An 18329-nucleotide genomic window follows, 5' to 3' on the forward strand; every position below is an offset into this window, starting at 1 on the left:
CAAATTGTTTTAATTTATTATATTATAACAAATCAACGATTATAACATTTGTGACTACGAGGTTGCAGATTACGAATTCCTGATTTTAAACTTTCAGCGAAAACCAAAGTTTTAACTTATGTGAACCTTCACAGATACAAATATTATGATTACAATTATACTACTTCTAGCCGTGGAGGGCGGACTGCAGGAGCATAGGTCCCATTTTTGTACTTCTGATTATATTTATAGCCTAATAGCCTATTCCCATGAGAGTAGGAAAAAAAGAGAACAAACCTTAGATTTACGTATTTCATGCGTTTCCTAATAACCTTAACTACATTGTACAATACTAAGAGTTCAAAATTAATATATACTTTTTATAACACCACACTATCGTACTGAAGTACGTATTTACACTTTAATTTTACCTCCAAAATTTCGACAGTTTCGTCGACGCGACGTTCATAATAGCCATTTTTTCAAATCCATAGTGAATATCATAGATTAATCAAACTCTCGACCAATATCGTGTCAATTGGCTATTGACGTATTGTTTTTTGCCTTCTCGCTGTTATGATTGGAATAGAGTATACTCACTCCAATTGTTATTGTAATAGGTTTAGTAGATAAGACGTGAGCGCGTAATAAAATCATGTAAATTAGGTATATAGAAATAAAAGATTGTGTACTTATAAAATTATCCTTTATTTACAAATTAAGTTAACAATCGAGACATTGTTATTCAAAAACATTAAAAATGATACGTAATAACAAATGTACTAGGTAATATGTATTTTTATTCCATCTCGACAATACTTTCATAGTAATTGACAACTAAACATTTCATTATCTTAGGATAAAATATGGAATGAGATTTCTTAAAGATGTCATACAAATAAAAGATAATACGTTATTTTATTAAAAATATAGGACATTCTTTATAAACTATTACAATTTTTAAAATGATTCAATCATCTAAATTAGGATAAATGTCAAAAAACGAACACAAGAAGAGAGTTGTTTTAAGAAAGAAAGGAAAATGTACAAAAAATTTAGAAGTTATACAAAGTTTTGTAAAAATTTAGATAAATTTTGGAGTAAAAACGTTGAATAAAATAGTCAAAATGTCATCTTATCGTAACGTTCCAGACGAAACTAACATTAAAATAGTTAGATACTTCTATATTAATATTAATTAATATAATTGTGCCTATTCGTAATTAACTAAAATAAAACCGACACAATACTTATTCTTTATAAGTAATACGAAAATAATCGAACAGTCAAAGACTCAATATGAATCTCATAAAACGTCAACTCTGTGTTTCACACTCACGGGGTTTCTTTAATTTATTTAACCATTTGCTGCAATGTACAGTTGGCCTCTGAAACAAATATTATTTTAAAATTAGATTATTTCTTAAACTATGAAACATCATCGTCGCGAACATTGGCGCTTCTTTGGCGCCGTATAAAATTAGCCCTATTGTACAGCAACGGCCCAGTCAATTTTCCAGCGTAATTATTTAAGATTCAGCTTGACACGAACATCATTTACTTGGTGATAGAGCCCATTTGGGTATGTACCATCCAGATATTAAGGTTTTCTTTCGCAAACAGTAATATTGTTATTTTTCGGTTTGAAAGGCGAGTGAGCCAATGTACCAGGCACAAGATATATCTTATCGCCTCATTCCGTTTATGGTCAATATTTTTTTAAAGCGCCAAGGTATTTGGGCGGTGGTAACCACTTACAGACGGACAATAGGCTATTTGACAATGCAAAAAATAAATTGTGAATTATTGTAATCAGTGTATATTATGAGTTTATAATTTGTTATTTACTAACAAAAGTTGAAAATAATACTTAATATATTCAAAAATCAATAAACCGGGCTTATGATGAAGTCACTTTCTTGTAAACCTTGCTTTTCTACTATATGTACCACAGATTAAAATACAGCAAAGTGACGTCACCGACCCGATTGCAGCGCCATATTGTCCAAGCATCGTTTTCGCGCGTTATTTATATATGGAATTTTTAATATGATATTTTTCGGCAAATATTTACTAGAAATAAAAAAAATCAACTTTTACTTTCCTTAACCTCTACTAAATAATATAGAATGGATTTTAAAAACCAGTCAAATAGCCTATTTTTGTTATAAAAACAAATGGAACAGAATATCAGTGTGTGTGTGTGCCTTCAGTCGGAGTCGGAGTCGCCTCCGTCGCTGTAGTGGTACTTCTTGGCGGGGCGCGCTCGCGCGTTGGCCCGCGGCGCGACGGGCGCGACGGGCGCGCTCTCCTCCTCGCTGTCGCTGCCGCTACTCATTTTCTTCACCTTTTTCTTTGGATTCGCCTTCTTTTTGTCCTGCACATAACAAAATTATGAATTCTTTAATAAAATTAATAGTAATGACAACATAAAATATAAATTTCATTGTATGTCCATATTAAATTTTATATCAGCCATCCACTTGCAATAGATAAGAAATATCTTGTATATATCACATTTATATTTAGAACGTCTAAATTATAGTAGGACACACATTAGATGTAGCATCGGAAAATGCAATGGAATGAAAATAAAACCGATTACTGCCGATTTACACAACCAATAGAAATAGCTCCCTATCGCGCCATTCGACGCTATTCGTCGCTATAGAGTCACGCGTCAGAGAAAACAAGCGCATGTAAATCCACGCGTCAAATTGACGAATATATTAGATCATATGATATTACAAGTTATTACGTTTGTTGCAAAGATCATATTCGTGTGAGAAAATAAATATTGATAATTTGGGATAGCGTACTCAATTCGGATGTGATCGGTATTACGAATTTTGCCGATGCGACATCTAAGTTGTGTCGTACTAATGACTTTCGTTACTAATAAATATTTGCAAAATAAAATAATATCTATTTAAGGCATATAAAGTATATTTCATTTTATGTGAATGCATTTGATAAGAATCCACTTGCACTAGATAAGAAGTATCTTTTATATATCACATTAATTTAGATATTCCTTACTCTATTAAAAAACTTAGAAAATAAATTATATAAATATTATATAATATAGCAGACAAAGTGGATTTGTTTTGTTGCAGTATGAGTGAACTCACAATATTTGCTGCTTGGAATATATCATATACAATTTAGTATTATGTATATTATTATAACATGGATAGATGTTTTAAATTTGTTTTTTTTTTTAATTGCTGTAATATCGAATTGGGGCAGAATCCTGTAATGATATGTATACAGTGTGGCATTAAATAAATAAATAAATTATATAATAACTATTGATGCCATACCTTTTTACTATCGAATATGCTGTCATCATCGCTGTCCTGACTGAGCATCACTTTAGCCGGCCTCTTCTTGGGTTTCTCCTTTTCCTTGTCAACGGCCATGAGTTTCCTCTTCGGTGCCGGTTTCTTCTTCGGCGGGGACTCTTCGGGTGGAGCTTTTTCTTCGTCGCTCGATATGAGTGTCGTGTTCAAATTATTGGCATTTTGTGATTCTTTCTTCGATTCCTCTATGAGCGAGTCGAAAAGACAATCTAAAAGAAAAAAATGGTAACACATTTTATGGGACGCAGTTCATCTTAATTTTTTAGTCAACTATTAAATTTATATAAATCATTAGTACTTTCTTCCTAAAACATTTTTATATTGCCAGTCTTATTTTAATGGAAAACAGTTATATTATGAACTTATTTAACTGAAAGTATTTGATTAAGTTAGATTTGATGACTAATCTAGTTACCAGAGTCCATATCAGCAGGCTTCTTCTTGGCATCGCTTTTCTTGATATTGAAATCGTCATCGTCGCTGATGGACATGGCTAGAGGCGCTTCCGTGTCAGACTCCACCTTGTTGTCCAATAACTCAACTTCAGAGTCTGAGTTTGAGTCGTCAGAACCGTCTTTGTATTTTTGTACCTGGAGAACAGATATTAACTTGTTACATTGTATAGCTACATACAATATAGACCTTTATATAATTAAAACTTTTATATAATCATTATAGATCATGAAAGCCAGTGTAAAATGAAATTGAATGGTCAAGCAATTTTTACATCTAAAAAGTTTACTCTGAATCGATGCTATAGAATATTGATGGAATTATTGTTTGTTTTAATAATCAGAAGGCTAACAGTGTTTTAGAATTATGACTATATTATCTTCATTTTATAATTATTTATAATTTCTCATAATCTTTTTAACATAATTATGTAATTTTTATCTTAATCCTCTAGCAAAAAGAGTTTTCTCTTACCTTCGTAGCAGCCCTTCTAGCACTTTGCCTCTCTCTGGGCGCGGGAGGTTCGACCATTTCAACATCAGAACCGGACATCTCGCCTGAACTGCTACCGCTGAATGTCATCTTCTTCTGTTACCGATAAAAGTACATGAATAAAATATCATATGATCAATGTATATAATTAACTACAGAAAATATCATATTTACAATTTTTTGGTAAGCTGTTTTGTGTACTTTGCAACAATGTTGTAAAATAAAGCTTGATATTTTTTTAAAGACATGTTTGGAATCATGTTATTCCTATCGAATACTATTTGACTACTTTGAATGTGATTTTTCACAAATGTTATTGGAATAGCATTCATCACCCCACCATTATATATATTATTCATATGTAAAAAAAATTAAAGTATTTGCATCCCATACCTTCTTTGCATCCTTCTTAAATGTGAGCTTAGTTTGTTTGAGTCCATCTGATTTCTCTTTCTCAGCCTTCTCGGGCTTCTCAGGCTTTTCAGGTTTCTCCTTCTTAACACGAGACTTCGGTTTCTTCTCTGCACTTGCCGCCGGACTGACGCCCGTTGGATCATCCTAAAACAACAAGTAATATAAACAACAGACCAAAAACTTTCCAATTCTGAACATCTCCCTTCTCTCTCCATAACCGAAATATAACATTGTTAAATAACTAGTTTTAACCACCAAAAACTATTATCCTAGTGGACAGAGTATATTCAAAAAGAAGTAAAAAAACAGAATTTAATATATGGTGATTCAAAAATTGTATACTCACAGGATCATATTCTTTTTTAACTTCCTTCTTAATCTTCGCTTTCTCAGCCGCCTGTATCCTCTTGATGAGGTCCTCGGATATCTTCGGTTCGACTCGACGGCCGTTATCCGACGGAGCTATATCTAGTAATGACTTGCGATTCTTTTTGTTGGCCGCCTGTAAAATTTTATTTTTTTTATTATAATACTCTATATTGCACAGTCTTAAAGATTTACTACAAAAGGCTAATCATAAAGCATGCAAGCTGCTAAAAGAGACAGTAAAAAATATATTTAAATATTACCTTCATCCTGTCCATCTTTATGTATAGCATAAACAATAAAAGAGTTTGTTTTAAATAACATACTACCAGCTTACTAAAATAACTTTTTGTTTGTAAAAATATAGATATATTTTTTCAATTAATGTACTAAGTTACCGATATGTATATAACTTTAGACAAATATACTATTTTCCTGTAAGGAATGAAGAAATGAATAATGAGAACATACGAAAGCCTTTGAACTCTTCTTATTGGTACTGGATTCCTCCTGTCTCTCCTTCTCTTCAAGATCGTCAAGCCGGATCAGGAAAACGTCGAGGTCTTCTCGCCACAACAACGAAGGAGTTTTCGCTCTAAAGAAATATATTTAATATGTAGTATATCAAATGTTAAAAAAAAATAACGAAGTGATTTTTTCGTTATTTTAAATAAATATTAATTTGGTAGGTATAATTCTTTTTCAACCTCTTAAAATATAAATAATTATTCATTATATTATTAATAATTTGCTGGAGCCATATGACCAAGTACATTACAGTATAAATATATTTCATGATAAAATTTACTTATAGTACGACACAAATTAGATGTATCATCGGAAAATGCAATGGAATGATAATAAAACCCGATTACTGCCGATTTAAACAACCTATAGAAATAGGTCAATAATTCATCAATTTGACGCGTTAATTTTAAGTGCATGTAGCACTTGCTTTCTCTGACGCGTGAATCTATAGCGGTGAATAGCGTCGAATGGCGCGATAGGGAGCTATTTCTATTGGTTGTGTAAATCGGCAGTAATCGGTTTTATTTTCGTTCCATTGCATTTTCCGATGCGACATCTAAGTTGTGTCTTACTATAACTATTATTTTAAAATCAAAAATTACTTGAGAATGTTGAGCTCGGATAGTTTTTGGTCCCTTTGCTTGAGCAGCTCATCTTTCTTCTCCTTAGTGAGCATCCACATGGACATACCCAGAAGGTAGTTGAACTTTTTCACCTCTTTAAGTTGCTGGAATGCTTTCTCTGATGGAATAAACAAAAATATTAGTTAAAATACGAAAATATCTATGTATTCACACATGTATTTATTTGATATGCAGTATAGAGTGTAAAACTATCAAATATTTTTAAATTTCACATTCTAGGTAAAATGTTTGATTTTAGCTGTTTAATGATTGAGTATCATTATCATCATAAATAATAATTATCATAATAAAATTAATTTTGGTTCATTTGCATTTTATGCTATATTTTATAGACCAACTTATGTAACTTAAAATTATCATAGTTTTTATATATGTACAACTACAAATTAATAAAATAATATTGTACTCAGACGATGTTCAAAGCATCAAAACTATAATTCCTATGAGGTTCGTTTTCCTCATAATTTTCTTTCCACAGAGCTTGTGGTATTAATGGAGTACATTAACTCAAAAAATAGTTTAACGACAATTACAACAACCAAGCGAAACATTCTGAGTCATTAGTGGAAGTAAGAAAATTCTTTACATACCAGGATCAACAGGTTTTCCTTTTGTGTCTTCCGGTTCAATTTCATCCTCAGACTCTGGTGTTTCTTCCTCTTCAAGAGCAGTGAGTCCCTGCATCTTGCTCGCCCTCTTCTTCCACTCAGCAATGGGATCGGGAGCATAGCCTTAAAACAACCAGAAAAGTAATAAATTAGTTACTAATCATTAGTAATCATATTTGTATACAAATCTTGTTGTTAAATGTTTTATTTATTATATTTTGTCATAAATAAAGTGTTATTTGAATATTAGACAGTAAATTATATTTGCTGAAATGTAGTTGATCTAAAATGAATTGTAAATGAATACTTAGAAGTTCCACCAACTAACATTGAGTCGATTTTTTTTTAAAGATATCACAATACAAAATGTACAAGATGCTTAATGCTAATGCAAATGAGATAATAAAATATTGCAAAAGATCAAATCAAACCTCTTTTAATAAGTTCTTCAACCATAGCCTTCCTTTTCTTGTTCTCAACCACTAATCCTTTGTCACACTTCTCAACAATGAACCTCGCTTGATTGGTCAGTTTGTCTGCTTCAGCTTGTAATTGCCCTTCTAAATACTCCTTTCGTCTAGTGTAGTACTTTAACCTTATTTCGTAGAATTCACGGAGAATTTCCTCTACTTTGTCATACCTAACAATCAAATAATTAGTTAAATCACTCGAGTTTTAGTAATACAGGAATCTAGACATTTATATTTTGTTTACAAATCATTTATGTAGTTAAACAAACAATAGTCTTTAAATCTTAAAAAGATAGCAGTTAATAAGTTGTCGTATGATTATGTAATTGAATATAAAATTTTTAATCACATACTGACTCGTCTATAAAACAGACGAGGTCAACATCATGCATACTCACTTCTTAAGACAGGTGTTATGGTCGAAAGCATTCATGCAAGTCATAGATATTGTGGTTTGCAGTTTGAACACCTTATGAATACCTTCTGCTTCTACTTCAGCCAGTTTTCCAGGCAATAAACTAACAACAAATCGTACCGTCGTGTCTGTATTGTATTCCTGAAACACAAGATATTGTTTACATAAAAGTACAGATACAATAATAAAATCTGTCTATAGTATGTGCCCAACATTCGTCAAATAAAAACATTACATAAAAATATATATTTAGTTTTATAGTAGAGAATAAATTAATGATACATATCTTATATTGTTGATATCTTGGCGACAATTTTTTTTTGCATTAAAAAAATAACTCACCCTATATTCAGATATAAGTGGTTTCACTTTATCTGTACCAAGCATAGGTTCTAGAACGTTCTCCTTGTAATTCTGTGTCCATACGCCCACAGGGAGTTCTGTGATTTCGATCTTCTCATTGGGCAAGATGGCCGCCTCGCCCGATATAACGTATTTATCACCGAAACCTTCAATTGTACCGCGGAAGTTCTTGTACCATGGATGCATGGGTAGAGGTTCTTCGCCATCGAGCATGCGTCTAAAATTATAATCATGCCACTTAAAATTACACAAGTAAACAATATGAACGATATTGAAATTGTCCTTCTTAATACAAAATATAGTAATAACATTTCGAAATAAAGTAACACATTAAAATAAAATACTTGCCTGCTGCTAGAATTATATGGAAAAAAGTATTTGAACATAATATAATCTGTTACTCAAACAAAAGCTATATTTTCGCAAATAGTAATCAAGTTCATTTGGCGTATCTGCTATTATCAGTAAAATATGAATAAAGAAAGCTTTAATATATGACATACATGCTTTATTAAAGTCTGCTAATGTATCCAATAATACTAAGTAGTAGGTACTTACCGAATGTTAGCGACAATATCCCTTGGGTTGTAATTGGGTATTTTGGTTGACCAGCCCGTGCCAATGCCCTCAGCTCCGTTCACCAGTACCATAGGCAGAATAGGAAGATAGTGGATTGGCTCAATCTTTTGATTATCTTCAAATTCATGCTGTAATTTACATAAAAAAATGTTTTATTATTTACACACAGACACATTTAGTTGGCATATTATTAATTTATATTGGACATTAACTTCATATTGTCTACAACTTTTTGCTATTAACTACTCGTCGAACTATTTTTGTATTCGTCAGTTAAGTTACATGATAAAAACTCTAACAAATAAAATTCTCCAACAAATATCATCTCAAGAGCAGTTTCTTCTTCTTCCCAGTCATTTCCTCATTATTGAGGGTCGTGTCATGCGTGTGGTTCTCCTGAACACATCTCCAAGAGCAGTATGGTTGTAAAAAATCATGTAAAGTAATAATATAACTGAAATCAAGAAGATATTTGAGTGCTGATAAGGTAACTGACCACAAGCAAAGGGTCGTCGTGAGGGTGAAACACGAGCCTGGTAAGGGGCGACATGAGTGTGAAGATGTATCTGGGACTGGCCGAGTCCTTGCCGCCACACAGACGCGTACCGAACTGACCACGAGGCTCCAACAGGTTAATGTTGTTCGAGCCCACATAGTTCTGCGCGAGATTCACTATCGTCATCGCCAGGGACTGCTCGCCTGTGGGTAACGGAATAGAGTTTACATACCTCACCAAAAAAGGTTTATCCAACCGCCTGTTTTTAAAATTTTTTGAAGATTTTTTACTTAATACGATAGAACGCGTGCATCTTAACCGATGATTGCGGGTTCAAACCATGGCAAGCACCACTGATTCATGTGCTTAATTTGTCTTTATAATTCATCTCGTGTTCAGCGGTGAAGGAAAACATCGTGAGGAAACCTGCATGTGACAAATTTCATAGGAATTCTGCCACATGTGTATTCCACCAACCCGCATTGGAACAGCGTGGTGGAATATGTTCCAAACCTTCTCCTCAAAGGGAGAGGAGGTCTTTAGCCCAGCAGTGGGAATTTACAGGCTGTTGTTGTTGTTACTAAATACAACAAACCTAACCTAACTACCTACTAACTTAACCTAACCTCATATGATTAATTTCAAATATATCAATCAAGAGTCGAGATGGCCCAGTGGTTAGAACGCGTGCATCTTAACCGATGATTGCGGGTTCAAACCCTGGCAAGCACCGCTGATTCTTGTGCTTAATTTGTCTTTATAATTCATCTCGTGCTCAGCGGTGAAGGAAAACATCGTGAGGAAACCTGCATGTGACAAATTTAATAGAAATTCTGCCACATGTGTATTCCACCAACCCCCATTGGAACAGCGTGGTGGAATATGTTCCAAACCTTCGCCTCAAAGGGAGAGGAGGCCTTTAGCCCAGCAGTGGGAATTTACAGGCTGTTGTTTTTGTTACTAAATACGACAAATGTAACCTCATATGATTAATTTCAAATATATCAATCAAAGCCAGCATCTATAAGATGATCTTACCGTGATGATATGCGGAGTGTTCTGCAACTGATCCAGCCAATTGTGCAACCTTGACTTCCCTCTTATCGTTACGTTTTATGCATGTGAAGATAACCTTACGTTGTCCAGGTTTTAAGCCATCCATCATTGAAGGTATTGATCTAGAATTTTCGAAAATATATTAATTGAAATCCAAAAACTATGTATTATACTCATCTTTGTAATAATATTAGGTAATAATACCAATCGTACCTTATATTATCACCATTTGAGAAGAGAACCAGCTCCAAATTAACGAAATCGGAATATGAGACAGCTTTAGTATCTTTTGTGTACAAATATCTCTCTGGAAGGCCAATCTCCTTTCTCCTCTTCACTTCGTCCATGTGATTAGTCAACCATTCCTTACGCTGATCAGCACCTTTCTTTGAAAAAGCCAGTTCTATATGATGGTCATCGGTCTGGCCACCATACCGGAATCTGATCCTGTGTCTGTCCATATTCTGGAAGTATTCTTTAGCCTCCTTAGATGTGGAGGTACCCAAACCTTTGTAGTATTTTATATTGTATGTGTGATGGTTGTCAGTTTCCTTCTTCCATTCTTCAAATTCGGGTAATGAGTAAAATGAAATTTCTTTGTCTTTTTTAGTTGCTTTTACTATAGGCGTGATAAATTCTTCTAAAAATGGCAGTTTTAATAACTCCGGCCAATTGTGATGAACAAAGTTAATGATGAGCCCTTTGATATGTGATCCATCCTGATCCTGATCAGCCATTATCATCACTTTACCATATCTTAGAGACTTTAAATCATCAACAGTATTATATTTCTTTTTGTATTGTAGACCAAGAATTTTAATTAAATTATTGATCTCTACATTTTCCAGAACTTGTTTATGTGACGCGTCTCTGACGTTAAGCGGTTTACCCTTCAAGGGGAAAACACCATAGTGATCTCTGCCGACGACACTAAGTCCAGACACGGCTAATGTTTTGGCTGAGTCTCCCTCAGTGAGAATTAGTGTACAGAGATGTGCATTCTTTGTTCCAGCATCATTAGCATCTTCTAATTTCGGTATACCTTTTAATTTACTCTGTTTTTTACCTGATGCTTTAACGAGTTCCGTTTGTGCCTTAAATTTGGCCCAAGTCAATACTGATTCAACTAAGCCAGACTTGGAAACTGCAGTAATAAACTTTTCAGAAAAATTACATTTCGAACCAAAGCTCTTAGCTTGGAGAGTCATGTTTTCTTTTGTCTGAGAATCAAAGGTTGGGTTTACAATGAGACAGTTGATAAATACCCACATGTGGTTTTTAACTTGGAATGGTTTGATATTAACGCCACCCTTATTTTTCTTTTTTAAAACTTCAAGGACATTCTTAACAACGCTATCTGCTACTGAGTCGACATGTTTTCCACCTTTTGTTGTAGCAATTGAGTTCACAAAAGAAACTTGCTGGAAACCCCTATCAGAGAGCGTAAGTGCTACTTCCCAGCGATCATTAACTTTTTCATAAACAACCTTCAAGGGTTGTCCGTTTTCATCCTCTTTACCTTTTATATACAAATCAATATAGTCTTTAAACTTATTTATTTTTAATCTTTCTCCATTAAGATATACTTTCACGCCCTGTGAGGACGCCGCGACATCGTAGGCTCTGCGCGACATCAATGCAACAATATCGTCTTCTAACTTTTCCATTTTAAATTTAGCCAAATCTGGGCTAAAAGTCACTTTTGTAAAATCATCATCTTTACCAGATTCCTTAATTTTAGGTTCGGATGCCTTTGTCATGTTTGCGCCCCATGTCTGTTTGAAATGTTTTTTATACTGTTTGGAAGCAGTTTCCACTGTAAATTTAGTTGAGAAAATGTTACACAACTTGGCACCATAACCGTTTCTGCCACCAGTCACTTTCTCTTCCTCGTCATTGTAATTGGAAGACGTCAAAAGGTGGCCAAAGATCATGGTTGGTACATACATTTTCTCCTCCTTATGCATTACAACTGGAATACCACATCCATTGTTATAAACGGATATTGTATTCTGTTCCTGATTAATTTCAACTCTTATTACATCCATTTTGGGGTCCCTTTGCTTATTATCAGCTGCGTTAACTAATATTTCGTCATATATTTTGTACAAACCTGAAAAATATTAATTTAATGGATTATAAATATTTGAAGATATCCAGAAAAGACACTCAAATTTATAATATACTAAAAAAATTTATATATGCAACAGTTCTGCATTTATATACAAATTTTTTTTTTTCAATTTAACGTGAGCTTTGCTAAATACAACAATGAGGTCTTTGGAAACAACTAATTGATTTAAAAATGAGTACCTGGTACAAAGGTCAGTTCCCGCTGAACCATACACTCCTTAGTCTTGTCAAAGACCCACATAGTTTCTGTGGCCCGTTCAACGGACCCAATGTAGGTATCAGGACGGAGAAGAATGTGCTCCAGCTGAGATTTCTTTTGATATATCTTTTCAATGCTACCCTTCTGACCCTTGGCAGGCGCAGCCGGCGCAGTGCCATTCTGGGTACCATTGCTCATTTTAGCGAGCATTGACTGAAATAAAATAAGAAAGTATTATTAAGAAATATTTTGTTACAAAATTTTTTACACACAAGAATATATAAAAGTTTTAGGTTTTATTAAACCTAAGTTAACTTTGCCATTTATTACTTTTAAAGATATTAAGGAACTCAGTACAGAAAATTTTATACAATTTACTTATATATATGTACGTATAGTAGATAACTTCATCCCCAGTTCTATAATATAATAGTTATAGGTCATGGATTTACACATGTTTTATATATAGGTAAGATAAACTCTCAATTTTAAAACATTAATACAGGAGTACAGATATACTTCTTATAATCTAATCTATTTTTACCACTGACTAATAAAAGCATTTTTGATTACAGATCTATCTTCATTTTGTTTTTCGAAATATAAACACCCAAGTGTTATATGAATAATACGTAATTAATAGATGTTACTTCAAAATATACTCAAGTGCATCATAATAGTATCTTGGTAATTCTGTTGCAATCTTAATAATTATCATGTTAGTCACAACTAAACTTATCACCAGTTTGTTGACAAATTGGATATGTTTATACAATATTCTTTTAGTAAGAAATTATGTAAACACAACTTAGATGAAAGATAAAAATCTACCAACGAGATTTATGATGATATAGCCCAAGGAATCAACTTTAGATGGTTTTTACCAATGAATGGGGACTCAACAACAATACCGCTGAATTTTCATTTTGTTAAATCAATGTTAGCACATGGAAAATATTATGGTTTAACTAACATTTGCCATATTAATGTTAAGTGTCAAATTTCTAAAAACAGTTGTTTTTGTGTGAAACAATAACAAACAGAGGACGCAGACAACACTCTTTATATGTGTAATATGTGACATTCATCCCAAATTGCTGAGGGTTACTTCAAACAGTCATAATTTGAAAACATTAGTCACTATTGTTGGTAACCATTTTGAAAACCAAGATATTACAAAATAAATGCATGCATGTAATAAGCATATATTGTATTCAAGTTTATTATTTCAATACACAAAACTTTGGCTACAATAATTTCCTTTTTTTTTAATATGAAAATATTGGATATAAATGGCGGTAGTTGCAGAATACCGAGAGTATTCAAGATTTAACTGTACATTCATACCAGGCTAATGTTATTAACACTTTTTCGATTACTTCAAAATATAAATATTTATTTTAATGAATTATGCACATTTATAAAATATTATGCTTCGAATGACATACAAGCAAACATAGTAGGTATATGATATTTAATTATGTATTGGTTAGCTTGATTGCATAGTAGTAATGTATTTAAAATAATAACATAAATACTGAAAGCATAAACATATGAACCCAAATAAACAATTCCAATTTTGACCGTTACCGATCAAAATGCCGCCAAGATCGGAGTCCTTACCTTAATATCAGCCATCTTGAGAGTCGTGCTAATAAAACGTCTGCGATCAACGCGTTGGACGATTTGTCTTGAAAACAAGACAATACAGCGTTTAATATTATTGGCTTTTGAAAATCAACATTTTTATTGCTGTAATTTACAATTAGCACAGCCGCGACGAAATAACGAAATTGACAAAGACGCCGTGAATATCTATAGACTATAAATTTCCTTTTTGTTGTTTATGGATATTTGACATTCTATAAAGCTTACGCGACAAAAAATATGTTTCACAAGCACAATATTTTGAAATATAAATTGCGTAAAGTAGTGATAGATTATGGATTTATCATTTATCATTATTAATTAATATAAATACAAATTCAAGCAATTCAGGAAGTATTATTTTATTTATACTGATCGAGCTTGATACATTTTAAATACTATTTAATCAAAAAATGTACAGTGGTGTTGTATTTTCTTATATAATTTATTATTTAACGATCTATATGAAATTACAGTAGTTAAAGAAGTGATTTTGAAATAAATAATAATATATTCTGTGCTGACATTTAAGAAACTGACATTGACACAAGATAGAACTTAGGAAGTTAGGTTATGTTTTAAATAATCTTGATTATTTAATTACTAGTCTTAGAAGACGTTGTAATATGTCTTTTCTATCTTATGCTCCAGTAATTTTAAAACGAGTCGCTAAGCTGCGTTATCCTATTAACAGCACATTCAGTAAACTAAAAAATGATAAACCATATAGTTCGGTAGTTACAAAAACAATTCATGATGTTAACACAAATGTAGTGAAGGACGTTATATTATTTAAATATGAAAATCCAAAATTTTATATGTACATGAATATATTCGCCGTCGTTCAATATATGTTTTGGACATATCTGGGTTTATTTGCATTACAAAATTTGAGAGATGCTCCCGTTGACAAATCCAAGATAACAGACGATACTCCTTGGTATCGAAAAATTAATTTAGGCGAAAATAAATATAGAAATACATTGGGGGCAATATCAATAATAATCGGTAAATATTATAATTCGTGTAATGTATAATTAGATTATACCCATTAATGCTATATTTACATCTGTTTTTGCAGGAACTGGATCTCTGTCAATGATATGGATGTACACACTCAAATCAGTAAGGTTATTAATTCTTAACAAGGGTGGACGACATCTAACATTTGTTACCTATGCACCTTTTGGTACTAACAGAATTATGAAAGTGCCTATTGAATTTGTATGTTGTAAAGATAATCGGAAGTCCGCAAGGGTACAACTACCGCTTAAGGTTAAAAATACTTTCATGCATTATATGCTCGATATGAGAGGAGAATTCAAAAATCCTTTATTATTTGACTGCACAGCTGGTTTAAAAAGGATTTGGTAATGACAGTGTGTAAAAAGGTGAATGTATTTAAGTGTTTGTAAAAAGATTTAGTCTTTAGTTAATAAACAACTTGTAAATAAAGTTATTTTTAAATTATTATTTTGTTTTAAACTAAAACCTTACCTGACCTTTCATACTGATATAACTTACCAGTCTAAGCTACCTCCTATTACTATAAATATTGATTTAGAGAAAAAAAATGTGCTGTGATAAACTCTGCCAAATTATTGCCAAGTGATTTTTGAGGGAGCTTTTAGTGTATACTTCCTGTAGTATTGGGAACGAAAATTTAAAAAAAATGTATGTTGCTAGACCTTCATATTTTAGGCACCTCTAGATGACTCAAGATAGAACATGTTTTTAAACCAAGGGATCACAGGTCAATTCAACAGCTCTCGATTCTCATTGTTTGTGTTTATGTTTCTGTTGATCGAACATACTAGAAATCAGTATAATAGCCAGTAAGAGATGGGCAGTAGGATGCAAATTCGCACATACACTTGAGGCGAAATTATAGTAGCCGAATAACAAGTGAGAATCCAAAAAAATATAACCATTGTATGAAACAACATGTATCCAAAGAGTTGTGCTCATGATTCATGCTGTATACTGTGACTTGAATGAATTTCTACTATGTAGCTCTATAAACCCATAATGAAGAAGTGTGATGGAATAAATTCTTCAAAGGAAATGTATAATAGAATACTTGACCATGCTTGGTCTTTTTTTTTCCGAATATCAAATTATGTATGGATGAAGAAAGAAGGAATCCAATAAAATATACAATATACTAAGTATATGACAAGAATGAATAATTATGTATTTATAATTATTTTAGTGATGAAAAATATAGTGAGGATATCTAACTACATCCCATGATTTGATCTGATTATAGGCCAATGGACAATAAGCCAGCAGTCGGACATATGCGTCTCAACCACATAACAAATAGAAAAAGAGCTTTTTTCAATACAAGACAATGAAGTTCAAAAGTTATATGCTTATTGTATAGTGAGATAGCCGATAGCTGAGATGGCCCAGCGGTTAGAACGCGTGCATCTGAACCGATGATTGGGGGTTCAAACCCAGGCAAGCACCACTATATATATATATGTGCTTAATTTGTGTTTATAATTCATCTCGTGCTCAGCGGTGAAGGAAAACATCGTGAGGAAACCTGCATGTGTATAATTTCATTGAAATTCTGCCTCATGTGCATCCCACCAACCCGCATTGGTACAGCGTGATGGAATATGTTCCAAACCCACTCCTTAATGGCAGAGGAGGCCTTATCCCAGCAGTGAGAAATTTAAAGGCTTTTACTTTACTACTTTACTTTATGCTTATAGTAGTAAAGTTATATGAATGTTTATGAATAATTCTATTTAAAATGTGTTTATTTGGAAAAGGGGTAATGAAATATACCTTAAGATTTATTCAAAAATTCTTTATTATTTCATAATTAAATTAATAGAAACAAAAGTTTGATTCAACACAAAATAAACGAGAAGTACAATTTATAACAAAAATAAAGTTTTTCTTCATATTTACAATTCTGCTTTCAAAACAGACAAAAAAATTAGTAAGATTTTATATAACTGTTAATATAATATTTTTTTCTGGAATTCGATGAAAAAAACATTCAATTTTTTCATAACATTTCTATCTAAAACATTGAAAAAAGAATATCAGTTACAAAAATTTGTGTCTAATTATTCCATTAAAACAACAATTAATCTTCAAAATATATACCATAGACAAATAATAAGCTAATAGAACTATTGATTTCTTATGAGTTAATCTAATCTACAGATGATTTCCATTTAAGTCTACAAATGCTTCAACTAGCTTGCTACAACAAGCTATCGAGGACCAATGGAGTCTGTGGTTATATTTACTTGTAAATTAAACACACAACCATTTCTTTTATTTTGTCGATGGACAGTTTCTTCTCGCAGATAATAGATAATCCCTATCATAAAAGAGGCTTGCCAACTGCCAATGTATTCAAATTCTTTAAAATTATTTGATTTTATCATGTCATCTCATCCATCGATCCTCTTATTTAAGTACAATATTAATCCTTATTTACAATAAATTAATATTTTTAAAATGTCTACCATATAATTACGAGTTAAGGCTCCGTGTGAGGGCACACAGGAAAAGCAGTGCATATTTGAATGTTTCTAGAACAATATACAGCTGACTTGACATTTAGCCAATCACAGGTTAATGAAAAAATAAACTATAGATTATAAATATAATATGCATTGTCTCTCACTGCATTGCAGTTACACTTAACACTTTTAGACTTTGTTTCGCATTCAATCTTATCTATACAGCATCCAATAGAGTTATGAACTTGTTATATCGAAATCATATCAAAATCATTGTAAATAGTATTTTTCGTATTCAAGACAATATTATAAAAATAACGTTTCGTTTAAACTGTTTTGTGCTTGTTGTCGATGTAAATAATGTCATAACTTTACTGTTCACTGTATTTCTTACAGTATACTCATTCATTTTTTATAATTAAACTACGCAACTAAAATGCACGCTAAGCGCACTAACTTTTTTTTTTACAAAAATATATACAAACTATCCGCCATTTTACATTAACTTTTCGCGCGAATCCCTAACTTAAGAAGTACCTAAATTAAGTTTATTTTATTGGCGTAATATTCGTAGAATAGTTAATAGAAAAAGTCAAAATAAAAAAGAATAATAAGCCCATATTTAACAGAATTA

At 32.3% G+C, this 18329-nt stretch overlaps 2 protein-coding genes across 2 annotated transcripts; one reads left to right on the forward strand and one right to left on the reverse strand.

Annotated features, from left to right (window-relative positions):
• Positions 1–706: 706 nt before the first annotated feature.
• On the reverse strand, positions 707–14388 carry LOC124536038 (DNA topoisomerase 2). The gene is made up of 19 exons (XM_047112436.1): positions 14181–14388; positions 12539–12770; positions 10439–12338; positions 10208–10347; positions 9170–9372; positions 8653–8801; positions 8074–8311; positions 7715–7872; positions 7278–7486; positions 6829–6969; positions 6197–6335; positions 5538–5661; positions 5047–5202; positions 4680–4844; positions 4269–4382; positions 3757–3931; positions 3303–3550; positions 2187–2356; positions 707–1367 (listed from the first exon to the last, which is right to left on the reverse strand). The coding sequence occupies exons 1-18, from the start codon at positions 14193–14195 to the stop codon at positions 2189–2191; spliced, it is 4674 nt and encodes a 1557-aa protein (XP_046968392.1). The 5' UTR covers positions 14196–14388; the 3' UTR covers positions 707–1367; positions 2187–2188.
• A 348-nt stretch (positions 14389–14736) lies between these two features.
• On the forward strand, positions 14737–15674 carry LOC124536191 (transmembrane protein 223). Its single transcript, XM_047112671.1, has 2 exons — positions 14737–15212; positions 15286–15674. Exons 1-2 carry the CDS (start codon positions 14831–14833, stop codon positions 15576–15578), a joined length of 675 nt encoding a protein of 224 aa, XP_046968627.1. The 5' UTR covers positions 14737–14830; the 3' UTR covers positions 15579–15674.
• The last annotated feature ends 2655 nt before the right edge of the window (positions 15675–18329 follow it).

The sequence above is a fragment of the Vanessa cardui genome, chromosome 16 (genome assembly GCF_905220365.1).
Source record: "Vanessa cardui chromosome 16, ilVanCard2.1, whole genome shotgun sequence".
NCBI classification, from domain to species: domain Eukaryota; kingdom Metazoa; phylum Arthropoda; class Insecta; order Lepidoptera; family Nymphalidae; genus Vanessa; species Vanessa cardui.

Coding starts and splice junctions, on each gene's coding strand:
- LOC124536038 (XM_047112436.1), bottom strand. Junction 4,845..5,046: donor TTAAAAAAGAATATGATCCT/GTGAGTATACAA, acceptor TTGTTGTTTTAG/GATGATCCAACGGGCGTCAG. Junction 4,383..4,679: donor TTAAGAAGGATGCAAAGAAG/GTATGGGATGCA, acceptor TATCGGTAACAG/AAGAAGATGACATTCAGCGG.
- LOC124536191 (XM_047112671.1), top strand. CDS start 14,831: ATGTCTTTTCTATCTTATGCTCCAGTAATTTTAAAACGAGTCGCTAAG. Junction 15,213..15,285: donor GGCAATATCAATAATAATCG/GTAAATATTATA, acceptor CTGTTTTTGCAG/GAACTGGATCTCTGTCAATG.